General features: G+C 47.3%; 1 protein-coding gene across 1 annotated transcript in view; it reads left to right on the forward strand.

The window, feature by feature from the left end:
- The first annotated feature begins 5529 nt into the window (after window positions 1-5529).
- The window catches only part of Efnb2 (ephrin B2), a 40953-nt gene continuing 24945 nt past the window's right edge, over window positions 5530-21537 (forward strand). The window contains 1 exon segment of the mRNA NM_001107328.2: window positions 5530-5669. Coding sequence (NP_001100798.1) covers window positions 5539-5669 — 131 coding nt within the window. The 5' untranslated portion in view covers window positions 5530-5538.

Below are 21537 nucleotides of genomic sequence, written 5' to 3' on the forward strand. Positions count from 1 at the left end.
AAGGCTATAAAATGCTATCTGAGATGTGTGGGGATGGCTTAGTGGAGTACAAGGGTCCCGGAGACAGGTCGTCCTGTTCATTGAAAATGTTGCTTGCGATGAATTGGTGCGTTATTTTGTGTTTGCATGCTTTGGAAACCGCTGTTGCTTTAGTTTCAACTCTTCACTGTGGTAAAGAAGAATGAAATCATTTTAAATATCTTTAAAGATAAGCATGAGGTATATAGTGTGAAGGTTTTAGTGAACAGGATACCTTAGTACTCGTACATGTCTGCTTCATTTACCTGAATAGATTATAAAACTAAATCTCTTGCCATAACTTAGCTCAAATTATTTCCTGATTCCTATACTCTATTATCTTAACGTGACTCTTCAATCCAGTCACTGTTGCTCTCAGTTGCATGTTCGTGGTTTGGACGTGTTATTTAAAAGTTGCTTTTGCTTTGCCAGCGTTCTAAGCACTATCTGAAGAGTAGCCTGGGCTCCGGATACTTGAGATCAGCCTTTTCGTGCATTTACCCTGTCACTCAGTTTCTTCTGCCACACGTGAAAAGAAATCAGTTGCTAGGTGACGGAGTGTCTGCTGTTGGAGACTCCACGAGATATACTGGGTTGTTCCTGTGCTTAGTAACTGATTGCTGTTGGGCCCAGGCTACAGGGAAGAGGGTGTCATTGTCAGTAAATGCAGCCACCTTTTACTGTGCTATAGCAGTGTGGTAGTTTGTTTCTTCATCTGTCCCACTGCCCTTCTCCACATATTATAAAAGCTAATTTTCCCCACTCTCTGAGCAGTTCAGATGTTCCCTAACTTACTAAATATAAGTACACCTTTAATTCAGTCTTGTTTTCTTGAGTTACTTGAAATTCTTTGCATTATAGAATTATTGACTTTATTTTTATCATAATATTTAAAATTTGTAGTTATTGCCATTAATATTGTGGAGTCTGCAGAAATCTCAACTGTATAAACTAAACCTTTAAATTAGCTTGGTGTGAGGACTCTTTAATGCTTCAAATAGGGAAAGGGAAGCCTATGTGATTACATGAGGACTACAGTTTCGCTTAGGATGCAGTAAGTGAGCTTGCTGCGTTCTGAGTAATGACTAGGTCAGTTAATCACTGCGTGCAGGCTTGCGTGCGGGCATGTGTGTCAGTTTAAGTAAAGTAAACACAGAGTCTAGTACCATTCCAGTTAGTGTGTGCAAATCATGCTTGCTTTATGAGCCTCCTTGTTACTGGACATTTCCCATCCTGCTTTTAGCCCAAGCCTCTGGTATCACAGTTGTCCTCAGTTGCCTCTCACCTAGAGTGGTCGGTGCACCTTGCATTACTGGCCATGAGAGGTGCTGAAGACAGGACTAACCACCAGCTCCAGAAGTATGGTAAATGCTTGCTATTCGGTTTAAAGGCAAGACATGCAGATAGTGTTTCCCTGGCAGTAACCCTTTTACCTGTCCATTGGTTGGACTGCCATTCAGCTGGCCTAGATTCCTTTGCCATCATAAGTGTATGCCGATGGTTTTAGAGTTGAGTCGTCCTGACGAAGGACACAGTCACCTTAATGTAGGTTTGCACTGGCTAATGCGTAGCACCATACACGTGTAGCTAGTTGCCATTTATCATGATTGGGCTGCTCTCCTTGCACTGCAGCAGAGCAGGTCAGAGTCGCAGGATTCCAGTGTGCTGAGAGCCCTTCAGCCCCATCTGTTAAAGCAAACCACAGTGCTTGTTTTTGTACTAGAGTGCTCTGCAAAATATGTAGAGGTACAACTTTTACACTCAGTCGTTGGATTGACAAGTACTGTTTGAAAAGAACGTGGTTCCCCTTTCAATCCTCAGATTATTGAGTGGAGGATGTGAGGATGATTGCATTTTTCATACTTAAACTTCGTTTGAAACCAGTAAATTAAAGAACTGCATGTTGATGACTCAGAAGGTTCACACAGTCATATTTTGTTAAATATCTCATAACTATGGGATTAAAATGAAAGTGCTTCTTCACTATACATGTGGGTGGCTCTTGGGTCTCCTAGGGCAAAATGGCTGTTCCCTTTGAATTGGCAGATAAAGAATTAAGCATGGGACTGGTTGACTCTAAGTCCCTCTTGGGCCATTTGTAACATGGCCCTATTACCTAGGTATTGCCGTCAGTGGTTCCATTTGTAGGTTACAAGCAGTGACATTTGACTTTTCATGTTCCTTATCAATTACCTAATCGGTTCATAAAGCAGAGACCTTGTTTATGGTAAGGTCAGTTACACACTGGCGCTTTGTCTACCACAATACCTAACCCAGTTTGCAGGGTGGGCCTTCATGGACCTTTAGACCCCTCAGTTCACATTAGGAAACGCTTCGTTTCCTACTGCCTACACTGCTTACAGTATACAAATAGCACTACCATTACTGCAGTTGAAGCATACTATTTTTTCCATTAATACATAAAAGAAAAGGTTGAACTAGAGCCAGTTGACTGCAACCCTTTCCTAAGGAATGTGATCACACTTTCCCCTCCAAATCAAAGATTGGGAGCCTTTGATGTGGTCAAGTTGAAGAACAGTCTGAAGACCAGAGTGGTTAGCATTGGCTTTAAGGTGTGGTGTATGGTACATTTTTACTGGCTAGTGAATTGTTCTTTCTGAAACTCAGCTTTGCTTCCTCTCTGTAAGAAATCATTTATATTTTGTAATAACTTGTACTTTTAAAATTCCAAAGTCTACTGACTGAGAAACATCCTTAGCTTTAGAATTCAGTGACTTCGTCTGCTGAAGTACTTTGTTGTCCTTTGGCAAAGAGTTGTGTCCTGTTTTCAAAACAAACCCAAGAATGTATTTGTAAAATGAAGTTCCAGTCGGAGACATTGCAGTGTGGTGTGGCCAGGCTCTAGAATTTCTGCTGGTCGCCATCTGTGTAAAACACAATGGCATTTTTGCCTAGGATGATGACAAATGTAATATTAAATATGAGTGGTTTGAGGTTGTGTTTTAGTTTCCCAAATTACTGGATAAACAGTTGACCAGAATGTTGTGTGCAGTCACTGGCCCCTTGTGCCCACAGGTATCTGCTTACTACAGGTATATCTGAAATTAGCTCCATGTCCCCTTGTAAAGTCACACAGTAGGAATATTATGTGTGTGTTTTTTAAAAAGTGCATTTACACTGACCCCAAAGTAAAAATGCTTTGGGTGTTAGAATATCTGGCTTACTGAAAATGGTATTTTTAGAAGCTGGGTTATTTTCAGACCTTACAAAATTCCTCCTTTAGTTTACCAGAGAGAGGATGTATGGGGAGCTAAGAGGTCACAACTTAAATTTCATAACACATACTGAGTCAGACCATGACTTAAAAACCCTTTAATTTCACACTAGATTTCTATGAATTTCTTAAGTGAGATCTTAAAAAAAAAAAAAAAGTGCCCTTTTATTCTTCTTCCCCCAGTAAAGGTCAAATAGCAGTGCCTGTCAGTTTTTCAGTCAGGAAGTTCAAAAAACATTCCTGGTGTGCGTGTAGCCCTTCCTTAGCCTAGCGTGAATCCCATCTCAATACCCCACCCCCAATCGTATTGCAGGCATACTTAAAAATAGTAATTACAGAAAAGCTTTTCTCAAAGCTGTATTTTGGTGAGTGTGCTCAATACTTTGGATGTTTTAGTGTTTTGGTTTAAGACGAGTTTTTCCAAATCAACTCTTAGCACACACTAACTTACAGTTTTTGAAAGCCAACACTTTTAGAGCTCGAAATTTGCTTTAAAGAAGGGGGGGGGGTCATAGTAACTAAATCCGGTGTTCATACAGCCACGTGGGAGTTGTGTTTAAAGATACTGGTGTGGAAACTGCTTAGTTCCATATGAAGAAACTCTGGTATTGATGGATAGCATTTTAAGAACAGACGTGGTTAATTTTTGTTGGGCCATGGGCTATACATGAGACTGTGCCTTCCACCTACTGTGCTCTCCTTGCTACCGGGCCTCTTAAGTGTTTTTCAACTTGGGAGTATTTGGATCCTTAAGATCTGTTTCGGTAGCTGGTAGGCTTGTTCTGAAGTACAGAGGGTAAAAGTGGGCGCTAGTGGGCGCTGTGGATCCGTAGAAGTCACAGCCGTGGTGCAGTTCTCAAAATCGGTCTTGGGCAAGCAACCGAGAACCACAACTGCCACTTCTCTGACTGATAGTCGTCCGGGTCAGCCCTAACTTCCCGGCCACTGTGGGGTCGCGGGGTCTCTCGGGAGCTAGTGAAGAAAAATCCACTCAGACTTTGGCAGTGGAGCTTTGGAGGCGCTGTTCTTGCGGAGAGAGGACCGGAAAGGGAGCGGGCGCACGGAGATAGGCCCGGGGCGCACGGAGTTGGAGCGCGGGGTCGGGATGGGCGGCAGACGGGCTCTCACTGCCTGTGGGCAGCTAAGGCTCGCAGCCTCGCGGGAGTCTTTTTTGACTTGCGTCAGGCCGGGCTGGATCACTTGGTGCCAGAATCAAGCTAGAAGACCCTCAACTGGAGGCGCAAAGGAATCCGCGAAGGACTAGGGCGCCGTACGCGCGGGGGGCGGCGGGGAGCGAGCGCCGCACGGCGGAACGCTGCGTTCGCCAGGTCTCGCTCTGTCTTAACGAGGGCACTCGCCAGCCCAGGCACTTGCAGGTCGAGGCCACCCTGCCGTCGCGAGTGGCTAAGAGGCGGCCAACCCTGTGCCCTGCGCCTCACGGGGCCACTAGTGCGAGGTCCCCGGCGCCCTACGTGGCTGGTCCCGGGGGCGGGGCTCACCTGTCAGGGGCGCCGTACCTCTGGGCGCCCAGTGTCGGATAGGGGCGGCAGACGGACGGGAGTGCTGTCCAATCAGCGCGTGCTCGCGGCGCGGCGAGCCAATGGACTGCATGCGACTGGGCGGGGCCCCGCGTTTATAGTGCTCTGACAGCGCGCTGGGCGCGCTGACTCTCCGCGGCGGGGACTGAGGCACCGGTCGGATCGCGGAGCTGCGCGCTGAGCGGGTCCTGGCGCCCTCCCCGCACACAAAGGCCCGCGCGCGTCAGACGCCTGCGGGGGTCCCAGTGCTCTCCTGACTGCTTAGCGGCGGCGAGTTGCGAGGATTCAGGAGGCGCCCTTTCTCTCTGCGCTCCAGGACATGGAACCGCGCCGACGAGGCGCTCGCTTGCCCGGGCCGCTGCCCGCTGTCCTGGATCTATAGTCAGGCGGCCCCTCTCGGGGAGCAGCACCCGCCACCTCACACCGACTGGTCTCTCCGCTGCGGGCCTTTGTCCCGGCCCAGTGCCCTCGCCGCGCCCGCCCTCCGCGGCTGGCCCGGCACCCTGGAGCCGCACGGGAGCCGGCTGTCCCAGCTGCGTCCGGCGCGGCGCCCCGGAGCCCCGAGTCCGCCGAGCCGCCGCGCCCCGCGCGTTCGACCCCACCCCGCGCGCTGAGGGCAGCGCAGGGTGAGCGCACCTGGCCTCGGCGACCGCGGGAGCGGCGCGTCCGCCGGGGAGGATTGGTGGTCGCGACCGGCGGCCGGTCCCATCGCGCCCCGGAGTACGCAGAACTGGGAGCGGTTTGGCCATGGCCATGGCCCGGTCCAGGAGGGACTCTGTGTGGAAGTACTGTTGGGGACTTTTGATGGTTTTGTGCAGAACTGCGATCTCCAGATCGATAGTTTTAGAGCCTATCTACTGGAATTCCTCGAACTCCAAGTAAGTGGCGTCCATGATCCTTCCCTCTTCCGCGGTGCCCTCGGCCGGCGCCCCGTGGGTACGCCGTATGGTCGGGGCGGGAGGAGGCCCTGGAGCCTGTTTCTAGAACCTGGGGCTCCTGTCCCCCACCCCCCACCCTTCCACATTTCTCTAGGTGAGGACCGGCTGAGCTAGAGAGCGCGGGTTCCAAGGGTACTCTTTTTGGGGCTCCAACCTCAAGTGCTCTAGGGGTTCCAAAGCCCTGGCGACTCGGTGGCATGTCCGGAAAGGTGTCTGATGGCGTTACCCGGCCCTCCCTTCTTTTTCGAGGACGGAGAACGTTGCCACTAACCGGGCTACAGACACACACTGGCGGGCTACAGGGACTGGAGAGATGCTGCGCTTGCGAGGAGCGCGGGAGCCACGGGTCGGGGCCCAGCGAGAAGGCGACAAGAACTGAGGGTCTGGGGTAGTGGAGAGTCCCTTTGAAGTAGGGACGCTGGGCCCGGGGCGTCCCTGAGCCCGGGTGCCTCGGCGCCCTTTCCCTAGCCCAAATGTGTGCGGGGAGCTCGATGGCTCGGCCGTAAACTCCGGCGGCGAGCCCTCTGCATGTCGGCCTCTCTTTTCGCGTCCCAACTGGTGGTCTAGCTCCCGTGCGGCGCGGTCCGCTTGGGTGGCTTAATTTTAACGACGCCTTCAGGGCCCTACCCAGTCAACGCTGCAGCCTTTGCACTTGGGGGATCGGGAGTCCCTTGTTCATACTTGCTTTTAGCAAAGCTCACAGTCGGGAGAAAACCAGGCCTGAGTAACTTTCAGGTCTGGGCTCCCAGGGTGCGCTCCGCGTTTCGAAAATGCTAGCCATCCCTTGGTATATGCAGCCATGGCCCCAGTAACCGCGCCTGGGTGCTGCCTCTTATCTCATTTTCCAACCATCGCCAGAAAGTGCTGTGCGGAATTCTGGACTCAGCCCTAGGAGAGCGTGGAGACCCGGCTGTCTCCTAGCCGGACTCAGACCTTTCAGATTAGAAGCAAAATCAATGGCCTAATTGAAGTTGAGCGTGTGGTGCACGGCTTCAGAGTAGAGGTGAACGAATTGTTTTTTTCTTTTTCTTTTTCTTTTTTTTTTTTTAATTACCCCATAAGCAAAGAATTGTACCTACTCTCTTGAAAGTGGTAAATTTTAAATTCACCAACATAACTGACCAAACATGTTTCCCCAAGAAGGAGCAAAAAATAATCTACAGTTGTAAATGACCCAAAACGTTTTTTTGCGTGCTGCCAGGAGGCCCTTGTTTTAAAGTTACTGAGGCCCCCTCTAGTGTAGTCTTCATCTGTTAAATAATTTTGTTTTGTTTTGTTTTGTTTTTTAAAGCGAGGTGTTTGCATTTGCTCTCCTGGCGTGGTATCTTTGCAGCCACACGGGATCTACAGGCACCTGGTGGTGCCAGAAGGCGCCTGGCTGGGATCTGAGCGCTGCAGCCTTCTTCACTCAGACTGGGGCCCTGGTGGTGGCTGCTGCTGACGCTCGCCGTGCCTACAGAGGTCACCCTTCCCTGCCGAATGTTAGCTGTGGGCGCGCCCATCCCCCCCCCCTCCCTTCCCCGGGCTGCCTGTTTTCTCCACTTTGCACTTTCACTCACAGCCTCTTTTGGAGAGGCTGAGTCTTTCCCCCCCCCCTCCGGTTCGGATTTAATATTTATATTTAAATCTAGTTTAAAGAAGTTCCACTGAAGCCCTTCCGAGCAACATAACCGTCTTTTGCGCTCCTAGTGACCACTATACTTGGGTGTGCCGCCGGAAGGATTAGAAATAACGAGTTGTTTAAACCCCACCACCGAGCACACCTAGCACCTGGAGAATAATGTCTTCGATTTGAAACGTGTTAAGGGAGGGAGTGGTGACTTAATTTACATTTACTATTTGATCTTCAACAGTATAGTTTTCCGAGCTGTGGCCACAGATGTATAGAGAGCTGCTAGGGCCCTGGGTATTGGAGGGGCAGGACCGTGCAATTGGTGTGATTACTCCCTGGCCTCCACAATAAAGTGTCTTGGAATTTTCCTGAGGATGGCTGGAAGTCTTTGGAAAGCCTGTGTGGCTGAATGCTGTCTGTGAGATCAGAAAGACGTCTTCCTAGGAAGAGTAATACAAAAGGGCCTTTTAGTATTTAGTGCCTGGCATGGCCTCCCTAGTTCACTTTTCCAGAGGAAAGTTTCTGTAGATAAAATGCGGCGGGTAGGTGGGTAATCGGATGCTTGAAAGCTTCACTTCACTTTTCCTGAACTGTGGGACAAGTGGCTTGTCATGAAGCAGGCATTGGTAATTAGATTTGTTTCATTCTGGGGTCAGCCTTTTTAGCAGGTGGTGGACACAGGGAGCACGCAGCAGCTGTGTGCATGTAGAGCCCAGGAAAATCCTTTGTAAACTGGAGTCTCCATAACTACTTTAATCACATTGCCTGCCATCCCGTCCTGGAGAGTTTATGTAATAATCAGAAGTTCTGTGTACTCAAAGATTATGCGGCTGCCCTGTCAGATTAGTCACATTGTATCTGAAGATGCTGGTGCCGCTTAGGTCAGTTTTCAACTGTTTTTAAGTTCTGGAAAGAGGAGCAACGCCTGGTAACCATTTCTAATTAACATTTCGGTAGAATACCCTCTCCAGAGTGGTGCCTGCCTGTTGTTGTTTTGGTGAGTAATAGTTTCACTTAGGATTAGCAACTCTACACTGACATAGTATTCTGAAATAAGTTACACCCTGGAAGACTTCCTTCCAGTATAAATTTATGTCTGGGGTTTTTATTCTATAGGCATTACATACGAGTTAATTTACAAAGCACCCTGCTTTTCCCTTGTAATGTTTTTCCACACATAATACTGAATTCCTGAAATTGACTGAGTTGATACAAAAGAATGGCTGGATAGTATCCAGATAACCTAAAACACAGGCCTCTCCCTAGTCAGGCTCTGAATAAATACGGGCCTGTCAGGTTGATAAACTAAACTACAATGGATAGCACTGTTTGAATAACCGGTCAATAACATATATATGCCAGCCTACCTTCCATTGTGTCTGAAATTTCTATTTTTGTAGATAAACAAATGCAGATTCAGCCTTGATTGAATAGCCCCTTGAACCGTGCTCCACAGTTTGCATTTGGGCCAGTCTTGCTGGTTTTAATAGAGAGGGGGGTTGGGGGAGAAGCAAACCACAAGGCACCGGGGTTGGAATGGCTACCGCTCACATGCACAGTCCTCACGCTTTGTCAGGATGATAGACTGTAGGTTGTGCGTTGCCCTTGTTCCACAGCAGAGGCAGGCAGAACACAAAGACAAACGTGGGTGCCTTTTCTGATGAGAATCTGAGAGCCATGCGTCCCGGGACTGAACTTCTTAACCTCCCGCAATTACAGCTTCCAGCCCCAAAAGGAGGGTTGAGGCTAAGATGATTTGCTGGGCCCTTGGTTCTAAATGGTTGACAAAGCCTAGCTCTTGACACTTGTCCTACTAATGCAAAGAAATGCAAATGACCCCAGTGGTTCTGACTCTGCAGCTAGAGCCTGAAGACAGGTGAATTAACCATCCCCAGGGACCACCTAAAAAGACCTTGTGTTGGAATGGGTTCCAGTCTGCTGGAGAACTGGCGGGCTTATTAGCTTTTCCCAGAACCTCTTCCCACTTACTAAGACGAATCCTGTTGGCAGGTCCACAGGATAACCTCCTTCAGACCTGCAGTGTGGGCACCGGAGTAACTAAATCCTTGTTATCTAATCTTCGACTGAAATATTTTGGGTCGCTCCGGGGAGCTTAGTCTGTTGAAGCCGCATTTCAGAAGGCATTCACGGAATGGGAGACTATTCCAGATCCAAGCATGACTGAAGGACATCGTCATAGAAGTGGGAGTGGCGGGGAACAGCAGACCCCCCTGGGGAAAAGAATTGCTTTAAGGAATGATATTTCTTTGACATTCTAATGAAAACTTTATTCTTAAGATATATAATTACAGATTGGACATTTAAGAAGCCCCCATCTCCAAAAGAGATGATTGAAATGTCTCTAGTGACTGCCTTCCTTTGCTGAGTAAAGAATCCTGTTTTTCAGGTCACTTACACTTCTGCATAGAGAGAAGTGTTGGGTTGTTTAAAATATTTTGGTTAAAATATGCAGATCCCGTAGAACTATAAGCTTCTGGAGAGGAGTGAGCTCTTTCTCTAGGTAGGTTCCCCTCCCACCCCACCCCCTATAAAGGGGTGGATTAGAAGGGGGCTGAAGCCAGGAATAAGAACAGCCCAAAAGGAAGGATAGCAAAGGAGACGTGTTCCGAACCGCCTGGAAGAAAACTCCTGTGGCTTCATTGTCTCTGCAGTGCTGAAGAATACAAAAGCAGGCAGTCAGCCCTTCTCCCATGATGGGAGATGCAAGCCGTTGACGTGGCTCCCCTGTTTAACTTGTTTAATTCTCATTTTAAATTCAGCACTATACTGGGGCCCCGTGTGAACTCTGAAGATTTCTTTAGTAATCCATTTTGTAGTTCGGAATCAAAAAAAAAAAAAAAAAAAAAAAAAACAAAGTGAAAGGGTCTGACACAATTTGCTTTTATTTTTAGGCAAATCAACCCTGGTCATAGTTAATAAGGGGATTACAACCCCGGCTACGTCTTTACAGATGTAAAGTAAATCAAGGGCAGAGCATAAAGAAACTGATCCCTTTTGATTGAAGTACGGTAAAAAGGCATAGAGAAGCTAGCGGCAGTAATCTGATTGTATGGCAATAAAACCACCATTTTCTGTCTTTCAGATAAAAATAATGTGGTAAATCCACGCAGTTCATGAGATGTAAAGGCAGATAAAGGGGAAGCCATGGCAACATATAGATTAGCTTGATGTTGGAAATGACACGTCCCTGAAAAGGGTGTGGGGCGAAGGCCCTTGCTCCAGGCTGTTTGGTATTATGTGAGAGCCACACAGACTTGGGAACTGGGATTAAGAATCATGAAAGCTCCACTTGTGGTCTGGGATGGCTGAAGCCGAGAAGGGGAGCTGTACAGTTCTTGTTCATTGGTGGAAGATAATATGGCCAAGGTAGCTTTCATTGACGGCCTTTTCATAGACCCGAGATGGAGGCTGATTAAAACTCACAGCTCGCTGCAGTCCTTAGGGTCTGGAAGCTTTTCCTGCTTAACTCTTGGCCTGACAGAGCCAGCCATTCTGTAGGATTAACTGCCCTTCACCACCCTTGCCTTCATCTATTTGGGCTTCGGGTAGAGGCCTGCTGGGCAGCAACAGAGACCAGAAGGAGGATAGGTAGGCCTTGAATGATCTGAAAAGAAAACAGAGGCCTTTTGATTTCAGGGCACCCCCTCCCCCGCTCTGGGGCGGGGGTGTATCTTTGCATTGCCAAGGCAAAGACAAGCTTGAGCTGCTGGCCCTTACCTGGGCCTCTATCTCTTCTGTGAGGTTGGTCGTTTCTTCCCTGGGGAAATTTAAGAAAAAAAAAAAAATAAATAACAGGTTACAATCTTGAAAACGGTAAGATTTGGTTAGTTCAAATATCCATCTATTATATCAAAGCTTGGATTCCAAAGGTTCCGGGCTTTCTTGACCACTGTGATCGGTAATCTGCGAGTTGGCTGGGACAGGCTCCCTGGTGGAAATGACGCCATTATAAAATAATGGCGCCAACCCACACTAAAGGCAAGAACAGGAGCTCTTGGTGGTGTTGACTGTGACTGCCCTCTGTCCCCAACAGCTTGTAAGGGAACTGGACTTTAGTGCTGGTCTTCTACACTACCCATTTTAGTCAGTAGACAAAGTGAGCCATTGACTCCTTGCTGGGTTAGGTGCAGAGTGACACCCAGAACTGGTTCAAGCCACCAGAAAGGAAATATTTGCTTTATCGTCATCTTTTGGCATTTTAAGAAAGTCTTACTATTTCTTCAGGACAAGGGCTTTCTTCATGGAGTGGGTCTTGGAGGTTAATTTACACACGGAATCTGGGAGCTGTCTAACAGGAGCATGAGGGTTGAAAGCCTCTTCTAAACCTGCCTCCATACAGATGATAAAGATTGTTATTAAATATTCTCTCTAGATCCATTTTATTAACTTTCTCCCTGGTTCTCACACTGGACCATAGTTTGGGGGTGTGGATAGGTCCCCTTGGGATCTGCTTTTCTCACTACTCTGAGAATTATGAGAGACTTCCACTGTAGTATATCGAAACACCTGCTAGTTTGCACCTTCCTCTCTATCTTAATTCTGAATCTATACCAAAAAGGGCCATTGGATTTGCTGAGATTCATCAAAAGGGAGGGACACCCCTAATTTACAAGCTGGTCACATCCCAGCACCTTTCATTCTCCATTTGACAATGATTGCTAATGGCCCATTCAACTAAAGTATTTGCTTGTTAGCGGGGAACAGAGAATGATAAATGTCCAGCAAGCTTGCCGCCTCCTTCAGCTTTTCACACACAGACTGGTGCATATTTATGGCGGGCAACCCGACAAAAGGAGAAGCTGAATCGCCTTGGCCTCCAGCTTTCCGTGAGGCACAGGGTTAAAGTGATTAAAGAGCTGTGCAGGAGAGCCCTGCATCTGTTTACTGACCGTGCTTTCCAGGGCCCTCCATTCTCCAGAGCGTACCTGCACGATCCATGTAGAAGTGTCCTCCTCTATCAGAATGGAGGGCTCAGACAAGTTGTATGGAAGTGGAGCTGGGTTCCCAGTGTGGCAGCATTTCAAGGGTTGCAGCATTGGGGTTAGCAAGGGACTCATTCAAATGTTTTCCATGTCCAAAGTCAGACATATAATTCTAGTGCGGAGCTCTCTGGGTCTGGGATGCATACTTGGCTGATTTCAAATTTTAAAACCACAGTGGGGAAAAAGCTCTCTCACAGAAAGCAGGACCCTTCTGCCCAGTTCTCTCCACAGAACAGGAAGAACAAATAGTCTCTGAGTGAAGAAGGTAGAATTCATACCTTCCCTCCTCCCCTGCCTGCATGGGGGAAGATTGGAAGTGCCCAGGTGGAGCGCTTTCCTAGTGCAGTGGACGAGCCACTGGTGAGCTACACACTCAGAAGACATCCCTTTCATCGGCATTGTAAATAGATCCTACACAGAATGGTTTTAAAAAATCCAGCTCACTTTCTCTGTTGAAATTCAGTCATGTCAAATTTTAATCACAGTATTTATAGCACTCCCCTAATGGTGGGGCGCAGACAGCCACCGAGACATTTATCTGTACTTCTCATGGACACTCATCTTGAACCTCCCTAGAATTTGTGTGAGTGATGCTCCTAAGTTCCTGTACAGGGAGTGATGAGGTACGTGACTTGTGGGGCAGCTTGCTGGCTGGGCTGTTCCCTTGCCTCTGTGTATCTCATGGAGTTTCTATCCTTCGAGACAAAGTTGCCTTTGAGATGACCTCTTCCATCTACTCACCGGATGGCAGATGATCCCCAGGCACAGCATGGTTGGTCACACCACTCGATGAAAACCCTTTGGCCCTTGCCTTTTCCTAGCTTGTGTTACCTTCCTGAGTTCCTAGCACATCCAACCTCAGTTAGAATCCTCTAATGATTGAACCGAGTGGGCTAAATCAGGTAAATCTCCAACTCAACAATGTATCTAATTGAAGGAGTTACATTTTCCATGTAACTGGTCATCTGGATACTTTTAGGTTTCAAACAAGCTCTTGTAGGTCTTGAATCTCCTCTTTGTGTGAGAAAACAGATCGTGAGGGAAGACTAGAGTTCCTCTAGAAGCATCCTGTTCTGTATGATCTACATCAAACAGTCTCTTTCCAGCCCTCCTTTGCAATCCTGTAGGCTTGACAGCTAACCCCAGGTCTCTATGTACAGGGCGGCTTCCACGCATGCTCAGGTGCTTACCACCTGCTCTATCTGCAAGGCAGGGGCGGACTCTGCTTCATTTCGGCAGTTCATTCACCTCTGACCCTTGTGGGCATCCAGTAAGTATTCGTGGGATGGGCAGGCACAACCCAGATTTATGTTGTTGGTTGCCTGTGTTTTTATCACCTGCTGTCAGAGATCCAAGATCCACCCTCCAGAATCAGGGCCCCTGAACTCAAGGGTACCAAAGTCAGTTGCCTTTGGGGATTGTGAAAACTGGTTTCTGGACCCAACCCTGAGTTTCTGATTCCTGAGGGCTAAGGTGGGGCTGGAAGATAAACACTTTTATTGCAAGTTCCCAGATGCTACTACCAACTACTGGTGGTGATGGGAAACCATTTGGGAGAACAGTCTTGGGTCAGCCTTTTCTGGAAGAGAATCTAGCAGTCTTCCTACTTTCAAAGGCTGTTTAGGACCCAGGAGGAAATCTGGCCTTTACCCTGCCTCTGTTCTTCCTTATAGAGGTTACAAGGGCCCAAGACAATTGGCAGTGGTAACTTGATTAATTAATTCAGTAAGGCCCTACGCCAAGAATAAAGTCAAAGCAGAAACATCTCTTTACTTGCTATTTTTGCTTTGGTTTGGTTTTTGTTTTGTTTTGTTTTGTTTAAAATTTCTCGGTGTAGCCCTGGCTGTCCTCTGTAGACCAGGATGGCCTTGAACTCAGAGATCTGCCTGTCTCTTCCTCCCTGGTTCTGGGATTAAAGTCATGTACCACCATCCCCTGGCTCACTCCTTGGGATCTGAAAGCCAAGTGAAAACAGAAATATTCCATTCTGGGATATCATGGTGTTATATGTAGAGAGAGAGGACAGAAGAGGGGGGAGGGGAAGGTAGCCAGGCCAGGGGAGCAGTCCAGGCGAGAAGGAACTTGAGTTTTTAATGAGAGCAGTACCTTTAAGCAAAGTCACACTAGACTGCTGGAAAACGGCAGTGCACAAGCTAGGACGGTTTGGCCTAGAGCAGTGTCTATAATGTGTTGCGCCTCTGAATATCCACAGCACAGAGTCAAATCCCATGCGTGGAAAAAACAGATCCTGTGAGACAGCAACTCATTGATCTCAACAGTCTTTTTGATGTGGGGATTATCAGTACCCATTGTTTTAAAAGTGAGTGTCATCATGGGCAAGTCTGGCCATTGATTTCACCAGGACGGTGGCTGATCAAGGGCTTCACCTGTGTGAGCCAATCCTTGCTTAGCCATTGATTGGCTGTGCAGTTTAGAACAATATGCTCTGTGTTGCTCATCCGTCTACCATTAGATTAGAGACAATCACATAGTGACGAGAGAGAGAGAGAGAGAGAGAGAGAGAGAGAGAGAGAGAGAGAGAGAGAGAGAGAGAGATAAAACTGTGGTCAGGATTAAATGTGTAAAGGGCCTGGCTCTGAGCTTGGCACCCGAAACCAGGAGACATCAGCTACTGTTAATCACGTTTACTGATGTCTCCTGAATACCATCCCCATGCAAGGAAAAAAAAATGAAAACACACTTTGCTAATGAAGACCAACACTAGTATTTTAAGCTCTCTAGTTGTTTAGTTTTGTTTGTTTGTTATTCCTACTGACTCTTTAAGACTTTCTGTTCTATGAAGCACCTTTTAATTCTCTTTTCTATTACCAGGCTGGACCCTCTTGCTTTGCTCCCCCCCCCCGCCCCCCACCAGTGCTGTCTTAGAACACAAGTGCATGTACAAGCCTTAGACACTCTTGTTCAACTGTTCTTTGTAAAAACCATTTTGTGTATTCTGATAAAAGATGTCTGTCCTTGAATGAGTATATGAATCCAACCTGGGTTCTGGGATGGGCAGTGTGGCTTCCCCCACCCCCACCCCCACCCCCATGTTTAGAACCCTAGCTTCCTGTAGATCCCTATTTTACATAACAACAATTGAATCCCGCACTCTCCAAATACCAAGGTGCTACCGGTCCAAGGGCTGGATACATACGTCCTCCGTACTCTTTAAACTTTCTTGGAGCCACCAATGGGAAACAGTGTTAGCCACTTAATACTAGTTGGTGAAACTGGGACCAAAGCTGGTTAACCAAGTTTTCCAAGGTCATAGGAAGCTAAGAAGTAGATCTGGCTGAAGTGCTCTGGTGTCTGGCTATTCAAGTCTCTTACGTGGTGCAAGAAATTGGCTGTGGGTAGGTTGAGTGTGTAGTTACTCAAAGCAATCCACACAAGGTAGAGAAAAGACAGTGAATGTGGTCTTCTACTCTTCATGTGAAGAGTAACTCTGCTTTATCCTGGGGGACAGTTCCAAAGGGACCCTTTGAAGCTCACATCTAAGAAGGTCCGACTGCTGGAAACAGAGTCATTGTCAGCCCAACTAAAGGATGACTAGGCAGTTTTTTTTATGCCATATCATATTAATGCATTTATTGCTTATGACACCTTTGACTATCAACTGTTTTCCTTTTAAGAATTTAAGTGATTGGTCAGTTCCCCCTGGGAGAAAGTCTGGCTTCCAGAGTCATCTCCAGTTTGCTGCTGAGTGTGTGTCAAACTAAGGAGATAGTATGACATCTTTTTTAGAGTCTAGTCACAATTAAATGCCATTTTATTTTGGATTTTGGGAACCGTGCCAGCTTCCAGCTTGTCAGAGCTGAGAAGACTCAAATCAAGTCCAGGCCTATTTCTACAGCAAACGGGGAGTCTGGCTTCTTGCCTGTGGATTCATTCAGTTCAGCCCATCTGGCTTTTGATGTTCTGCAAGTTTGGAGCAGTTTGTTTAAGGAAGCCAGGCGGTGAATATTGGTGGGCCTGGGGTTCTCTGGACTCCACCGTGGCGCCTCTGGATTTGCATTTTCTTCACTCCCAATCTGCCTACCACCAGAACAAACTGCCTGTCTGACAAAGCAGCTGAATCTTCACTTCTGAGGCTCTGAAGTGCCTCAGCCTGGCTTCCTCTCAGCTCCTCCCTGACCCGTTCTCTTGTTCAGTGGGAGCCTGCTGGAGTGACTCTAGAGTGTCCTGTGTTTGGGCCATGGAAGAGAGTTATCGAAAAACCCCATTTGTTCATGTTTCCACCATGTGACACAGTGCTGGGTGATCTGTATCAGTCAGTAACCGATTCCCACTCCTCATTTCTGTCACATACAGGGTTTCTCTTCCTCTTCTTCCTCTTCTCCACTCTCAGTGACCGGAGGAAGATAATTCCTGCCACACCCAAGGGGACCTATGCCTGACCCCTCTCCTGGAGCCTGGGAAGCTGCCATTTAGGGGCCTGTAAAGCTATTGCACACAACCTTGTAAACTGTTGTTGCTGACTTACGAGGCTTGCCTGTCAAAGAGGTTACCTCTCAGACCCACAGAGCTAAGTACCATGGTCCCTTCTGTCCTTCTCAAGACTTACTCCTGCAGCCGCAGAAGGCACCATCTGAGAAGGCACTGTAGGGGAAGGCATGAGGGGCAGGCACAGAGTAGGGAAGGGTTTCTTTTTGCTGGACACCTCACAAAAGGGATGGGCTTCCTTAGATCAGAGTGAATCGATTTCCCCAAAGGCAGAGAAGGCTTCAAAATGAGGGAAGAACCGTACGTACGCTGGCAGGGATGGGGCAGGTAGAGGGAAGCGACGTTGTGCCCAGCCAGCGCTACTCCTAGATGCCTGGTCTTGGAGTGTCAAACCACTCGCTCCTTGTTAAATTTACCGGTGGCTTTCATCCCTGTGACTTCACCATTGAGGTAAATGAGCAAATGGCTCTGAAACAACAGAGAGCCAGCTGGAGGTGCCCTTTGGACCTTTCCTCCATGAGACCCATCTTTCCCTCTAGGGCCTGGCCTATAAATAACATGGGGTCCACCTTCCTTTATAGACTCTTGCTGAAAGCACGGCTGGAAACATGACCGTACAGGTGCTAACAAATTACAGTTGGGAAAGAAGGCCGCAATGCCTCTTGTCACTGGGGTTATGAAATCCCAGTTTCAATCATGGAGCCGGCCGGGCTGGCTTACCAGCAGAGCGGTCTGGCACGTACCATTACCTCTCTTGCTTTTTCAACGCACAACCCCAGCACTCCAGCACCGTGCTTTGGCCCTCAAGTCTTGCCTTGGCTGGCCACAGAATTTTTTGTGAGTATTTTTTTTTTCTTTTTCTAATTGAAGGGAGGTAGTATAGAATAGGCCCGGAATATCCTTTGGCCAATTACGTAAATGGAGACCTGGTTTTGTTCTTCATTCCATAGCAGATTTAAATAGTGTCTGTTAACTTGTGAAAGGGGGTGGGGGGACCAGCTGTGGTGTCTGCGTCACCCAGCTGAAGGCTGACTTGGAGATAATCAGCAGAAAATACAACCTCAGCCTGTTACAGGTATGTCCCTCTGGGGAATGAAGGTGTTTAGACAGTACAGACCATTGCATAGGTAGAAGGGAAGCAGATACCTGTACTGTGTTCCCAGGAGAGGAAAAGAGACTGTTTAAATGGTGAGGATATCATCTCTGAATGTTTCAAGATCAAATTTACTCTAGTGACTAGTATTTTGTTTAGCATCATATCACAAACAGGAGGTTAACATAAGAATGTGTTCATTTTCATGCAGTTGTTACAGCACTGTAAGCTGTGAGATTTCACTGTGACTCATTGGTATATGTTTGGAGGGAACTATCCCCCCTGGTATGACTCTGGGATGCAGTGTGAGGTCATCAGGCCGGGAGAAGGAAAGCCCTTACTAGTGCCTGATAACTAGCTTGGTCCCTTCTTCAGTCAGCTCCCCGCTGCTGGGGCTGCGGAACTGGTTCTGGGTCTGTGTGCTCACTCCCCTGGGTGCTTGGATTTCTTCTCTTCTCATCTTTCGGCTCCTGAAAAGGTTTGGCTTGTGGTTGGTGTGAAGTTTGAAATGCACACCCCACCCACCCCTCACCGTCTCCCATTTAGAACACTCTAATGGTCCCCCCCCAATTGTACAGCCTGCTTTCAGGCCCCTGTTCTTATCCTTGAATAAATCGGGCTCAAGTTGCACAGAGCATTTGTTTTAGAACACCGAAAGAAAAGGGGCACCTGTGAAAACAGGCCACCGTTCCAACTACCCATGCACGTTCGAATTAAAGCAGAAAATGTCAGTTAAAGCCTCCAATTACTACCTACTTCTTGACGGTTTGAAGCCACTAGCATAGGGGTGTGCTTGCTGGAAGTTTCAGGGTAATTACTCGTTACTCTAAGCATGGTATCTGGTAACCTAGTTCTGTGTGAACCTGACACCTCAGAGCTCGCTAGCTACACCCCTCTATTCTCTGGTTTCAGAATAAGTCTGTGTAGAAACTTGTTCTGATGTTAAAGTGCCAAAGGGGGCAGTAAAGTGCTGTTCACTAAAAAGGGGGAGAAAAAAAAAAAAAACACGTCTCCCAGGACTTTCTTCTGGAAGCTATTGCAGTGTCTTTCTTGGGCGCTGCTTCTTTACTTATTCATCTTATAACAAACCCTTCTGTTCAGGGCGTTTCTAGAACAGACGATTAATCTACAGCAGAGCTCTAGCAGTAACCAGAACTAACACAAGACTGAATATTCTGCCTGTCTGCATCAGGTTCACACACTCACGACGAGGAGCCATTCTTGGGGAGTATTTATATTCCCCGCTGCACGGAACGTTCCAGAGAGGAATCTTTATCTGCTGCGTCATGCTGGCCTAACTGCGTATGGACACCACGGGCATTGCAGAGTTGAGGCAAGAGACTAGGTTGATCCTGAAAGGCTCTAGAATCCATACTGGGTAGAGGATGAGCCAGCTTACACGCGGCTGTCTCTTTCCTGTAGCCTTTACCACTGAGTTAAAAAGCAACACAAGCATTATTTATATATATATATTTGCCAAAATGTGACAAATTCTAAGTATCCTTGATATACAGTGCTGGCTTAGGAATAATCTAATGTATTAATAATGTGTTTTTGGGGTTTTCTTCTTTCTAGGATAACCCAGTTTGTAAAACTGGCTCCTTAAAAATGTCAGCCCAGTTCCTGATTTTACCAGTAGTGAAATCTAATTGTATTAATCTCTTATTTTTTCATTTGTCCGGATAAACGTCTGCTCTGAATTTCTGGGCCAGAGGGCTGTCTAACACGTAGGCCACAGTGTCAGGTTGTGCTTTTGAAGGCATCGCCTCAGAAAGTCAAAATATCCATAAGCATTTTAAACAACTAAAACGCTTTCCGAAGCCAGAGCTGAGAAAGCTAGTTCAAAAGTATACTTCAGGTTTTCACGTTTGTTTATTGTTTGAAGTTTTTGGGTCCTGAGGGTTAAACTTTCTTCTCAGCTCTTTCTCTGCCTTCTCTTTTGAGACATGGTCTCACTGAGCTGCCCTGTAAGCAACAGTCTGTAGTGTAAACAGACCTCAGGATCGTGACCCTCTTGCCCTAGCCTCCTTGAGTAGCTGGGATTACAGACCTATGTCTCTAGGCCCAGCAAGTTTAGTTTTTGAAGTTGTCTAGTCTGTTCGTGAAACCACTGTTAGCTGAGGAGAAGTTTGAAACCCACAGAAACCTAAAAGTCACCAGAGCCACAAATGGTCACAGGTAACTATCAGTGGTGCAGCTGTCTGTGTATGTCAGTCTCTATGATCAGTCCAGCGCAGGCCACATGGTTTACAGATGTGCCTTTCTGCAGTTGGAGTAAGTCACCTGTGTCAGTGGTCATACACAGTCCTGGGTTGCCTAACAGTGGGGTATCTTCAAGGAATATCTCTGTAGGGGAATCTGATGTTCAGACTAAGATAATTGTGGTATGAACCTTTCCATACGCAGTCCATGACTGACCAAGATGATGTTGCAAACTGTATGGTTATACTAGATGTCATTTCAGATGAAAAGAAGGCTAAAATGTTTTAATAGGAGGTACTGCATATTGGTTTATGAATCTGACTTTGCAATATTCTGCATGTAAGTGAGGAAAGCTTACAGTTTTCTGTGGCTATAACCCGTTGGCTGCATCATCTGCTCTGTGAACTCTGGGGCCAGACTTCATAGATGCTTGTACCTGGCCTAATGGTGCAGAAATAGGAAGCAGTTAAATCATTTTTTCTTTTCTGGTGAATCCATCGTGTTAGGTACCGACTGACATCTTGTCATCAGAAGCCGTTGCTTAGCGTTTCTGAGACACGTTGCCCTGTCTGGAGGAGTCCCACCTGGCCTGATTCAACAGACATGGAGACTGCCTGTTTCTCTGTATCGCCTGTCATTTCACCTGCGCAGCCACAGGCAGCATCGGCACTGAGCAGCGGCGTTGTAACTTCTTCCTTAGCCTTTGTGAGGATTGGCCAGTGTGAGGAAACCCATGTGAAGTCATGAGGTGTCTGCCCTGAGAATCCCTACTGTGGACACTAAAGGACGAGTAAGGGAAATTGGGGTTTTCCCGGTGAGAGAGGTGGAGAAAAACTTCAGGTCCTCGGCTCAGGTGACCCCCAGGATCTCATGCGCTATGGCACAGGGTAAAGGTCAGAGGCCAAGCTAGCAGTTGACACCTCCATCTGACCCCGGGCTCCTGGTGACAGGATTTGTTAAGCCCACAGAAGTCGCATACCTCAGCCTTCCATCTCCTCAGCCTTCTGTCTCCATCCTTGACTATGTTTTCTGTGCGTTATCCCAGCATTTGAAACCAGTCTGGCTCACATGCAGGCAAGCTAGGGCTTTCTCCTCTACCGCTCATTAATTCCGCCACGTTCTTCACTGTGAACATTGAGGAATATTAAGTTGTGTGATGTGAATCGAGGTTTTTTTTTTTTTTATACAATGAAAAGTATGAGGTTGAGATGTCTAATTTAAATTATTAGAGATCTAATTTAGATCACTAAATATTAATGTTTAATGCAGGTCATTAGAGTTGCTCAAAGTATTCGGCGTAGAATACTTTGTTTGGCTCTAAGTTTGGCAGAGCACTTTTTTTCAAACTTGAGTTAAGTCAACAGGGCAACCCACAGGTAAAAATAGACTGTGGCATCGTATCACGCTACACCAGGCTTCTGACTTTGGAAACCGTACTTCAGAGTTGCCTAC

Source organism: Rattus norvegicus, chromosome 16 (assembly GCF_021556685.1).
Source record: "Rattus norvegicus strain SHRSP/BbbUtx chromosome 16, alternate assembly SHRSP_T2T, whole genome shotgun sequence".
Lineage (NCBI taxonomy): Eukaryota > Metazoa > Chordata > Mammalia > Rodentia > Muridae > Rattus > Rattus norvegicus.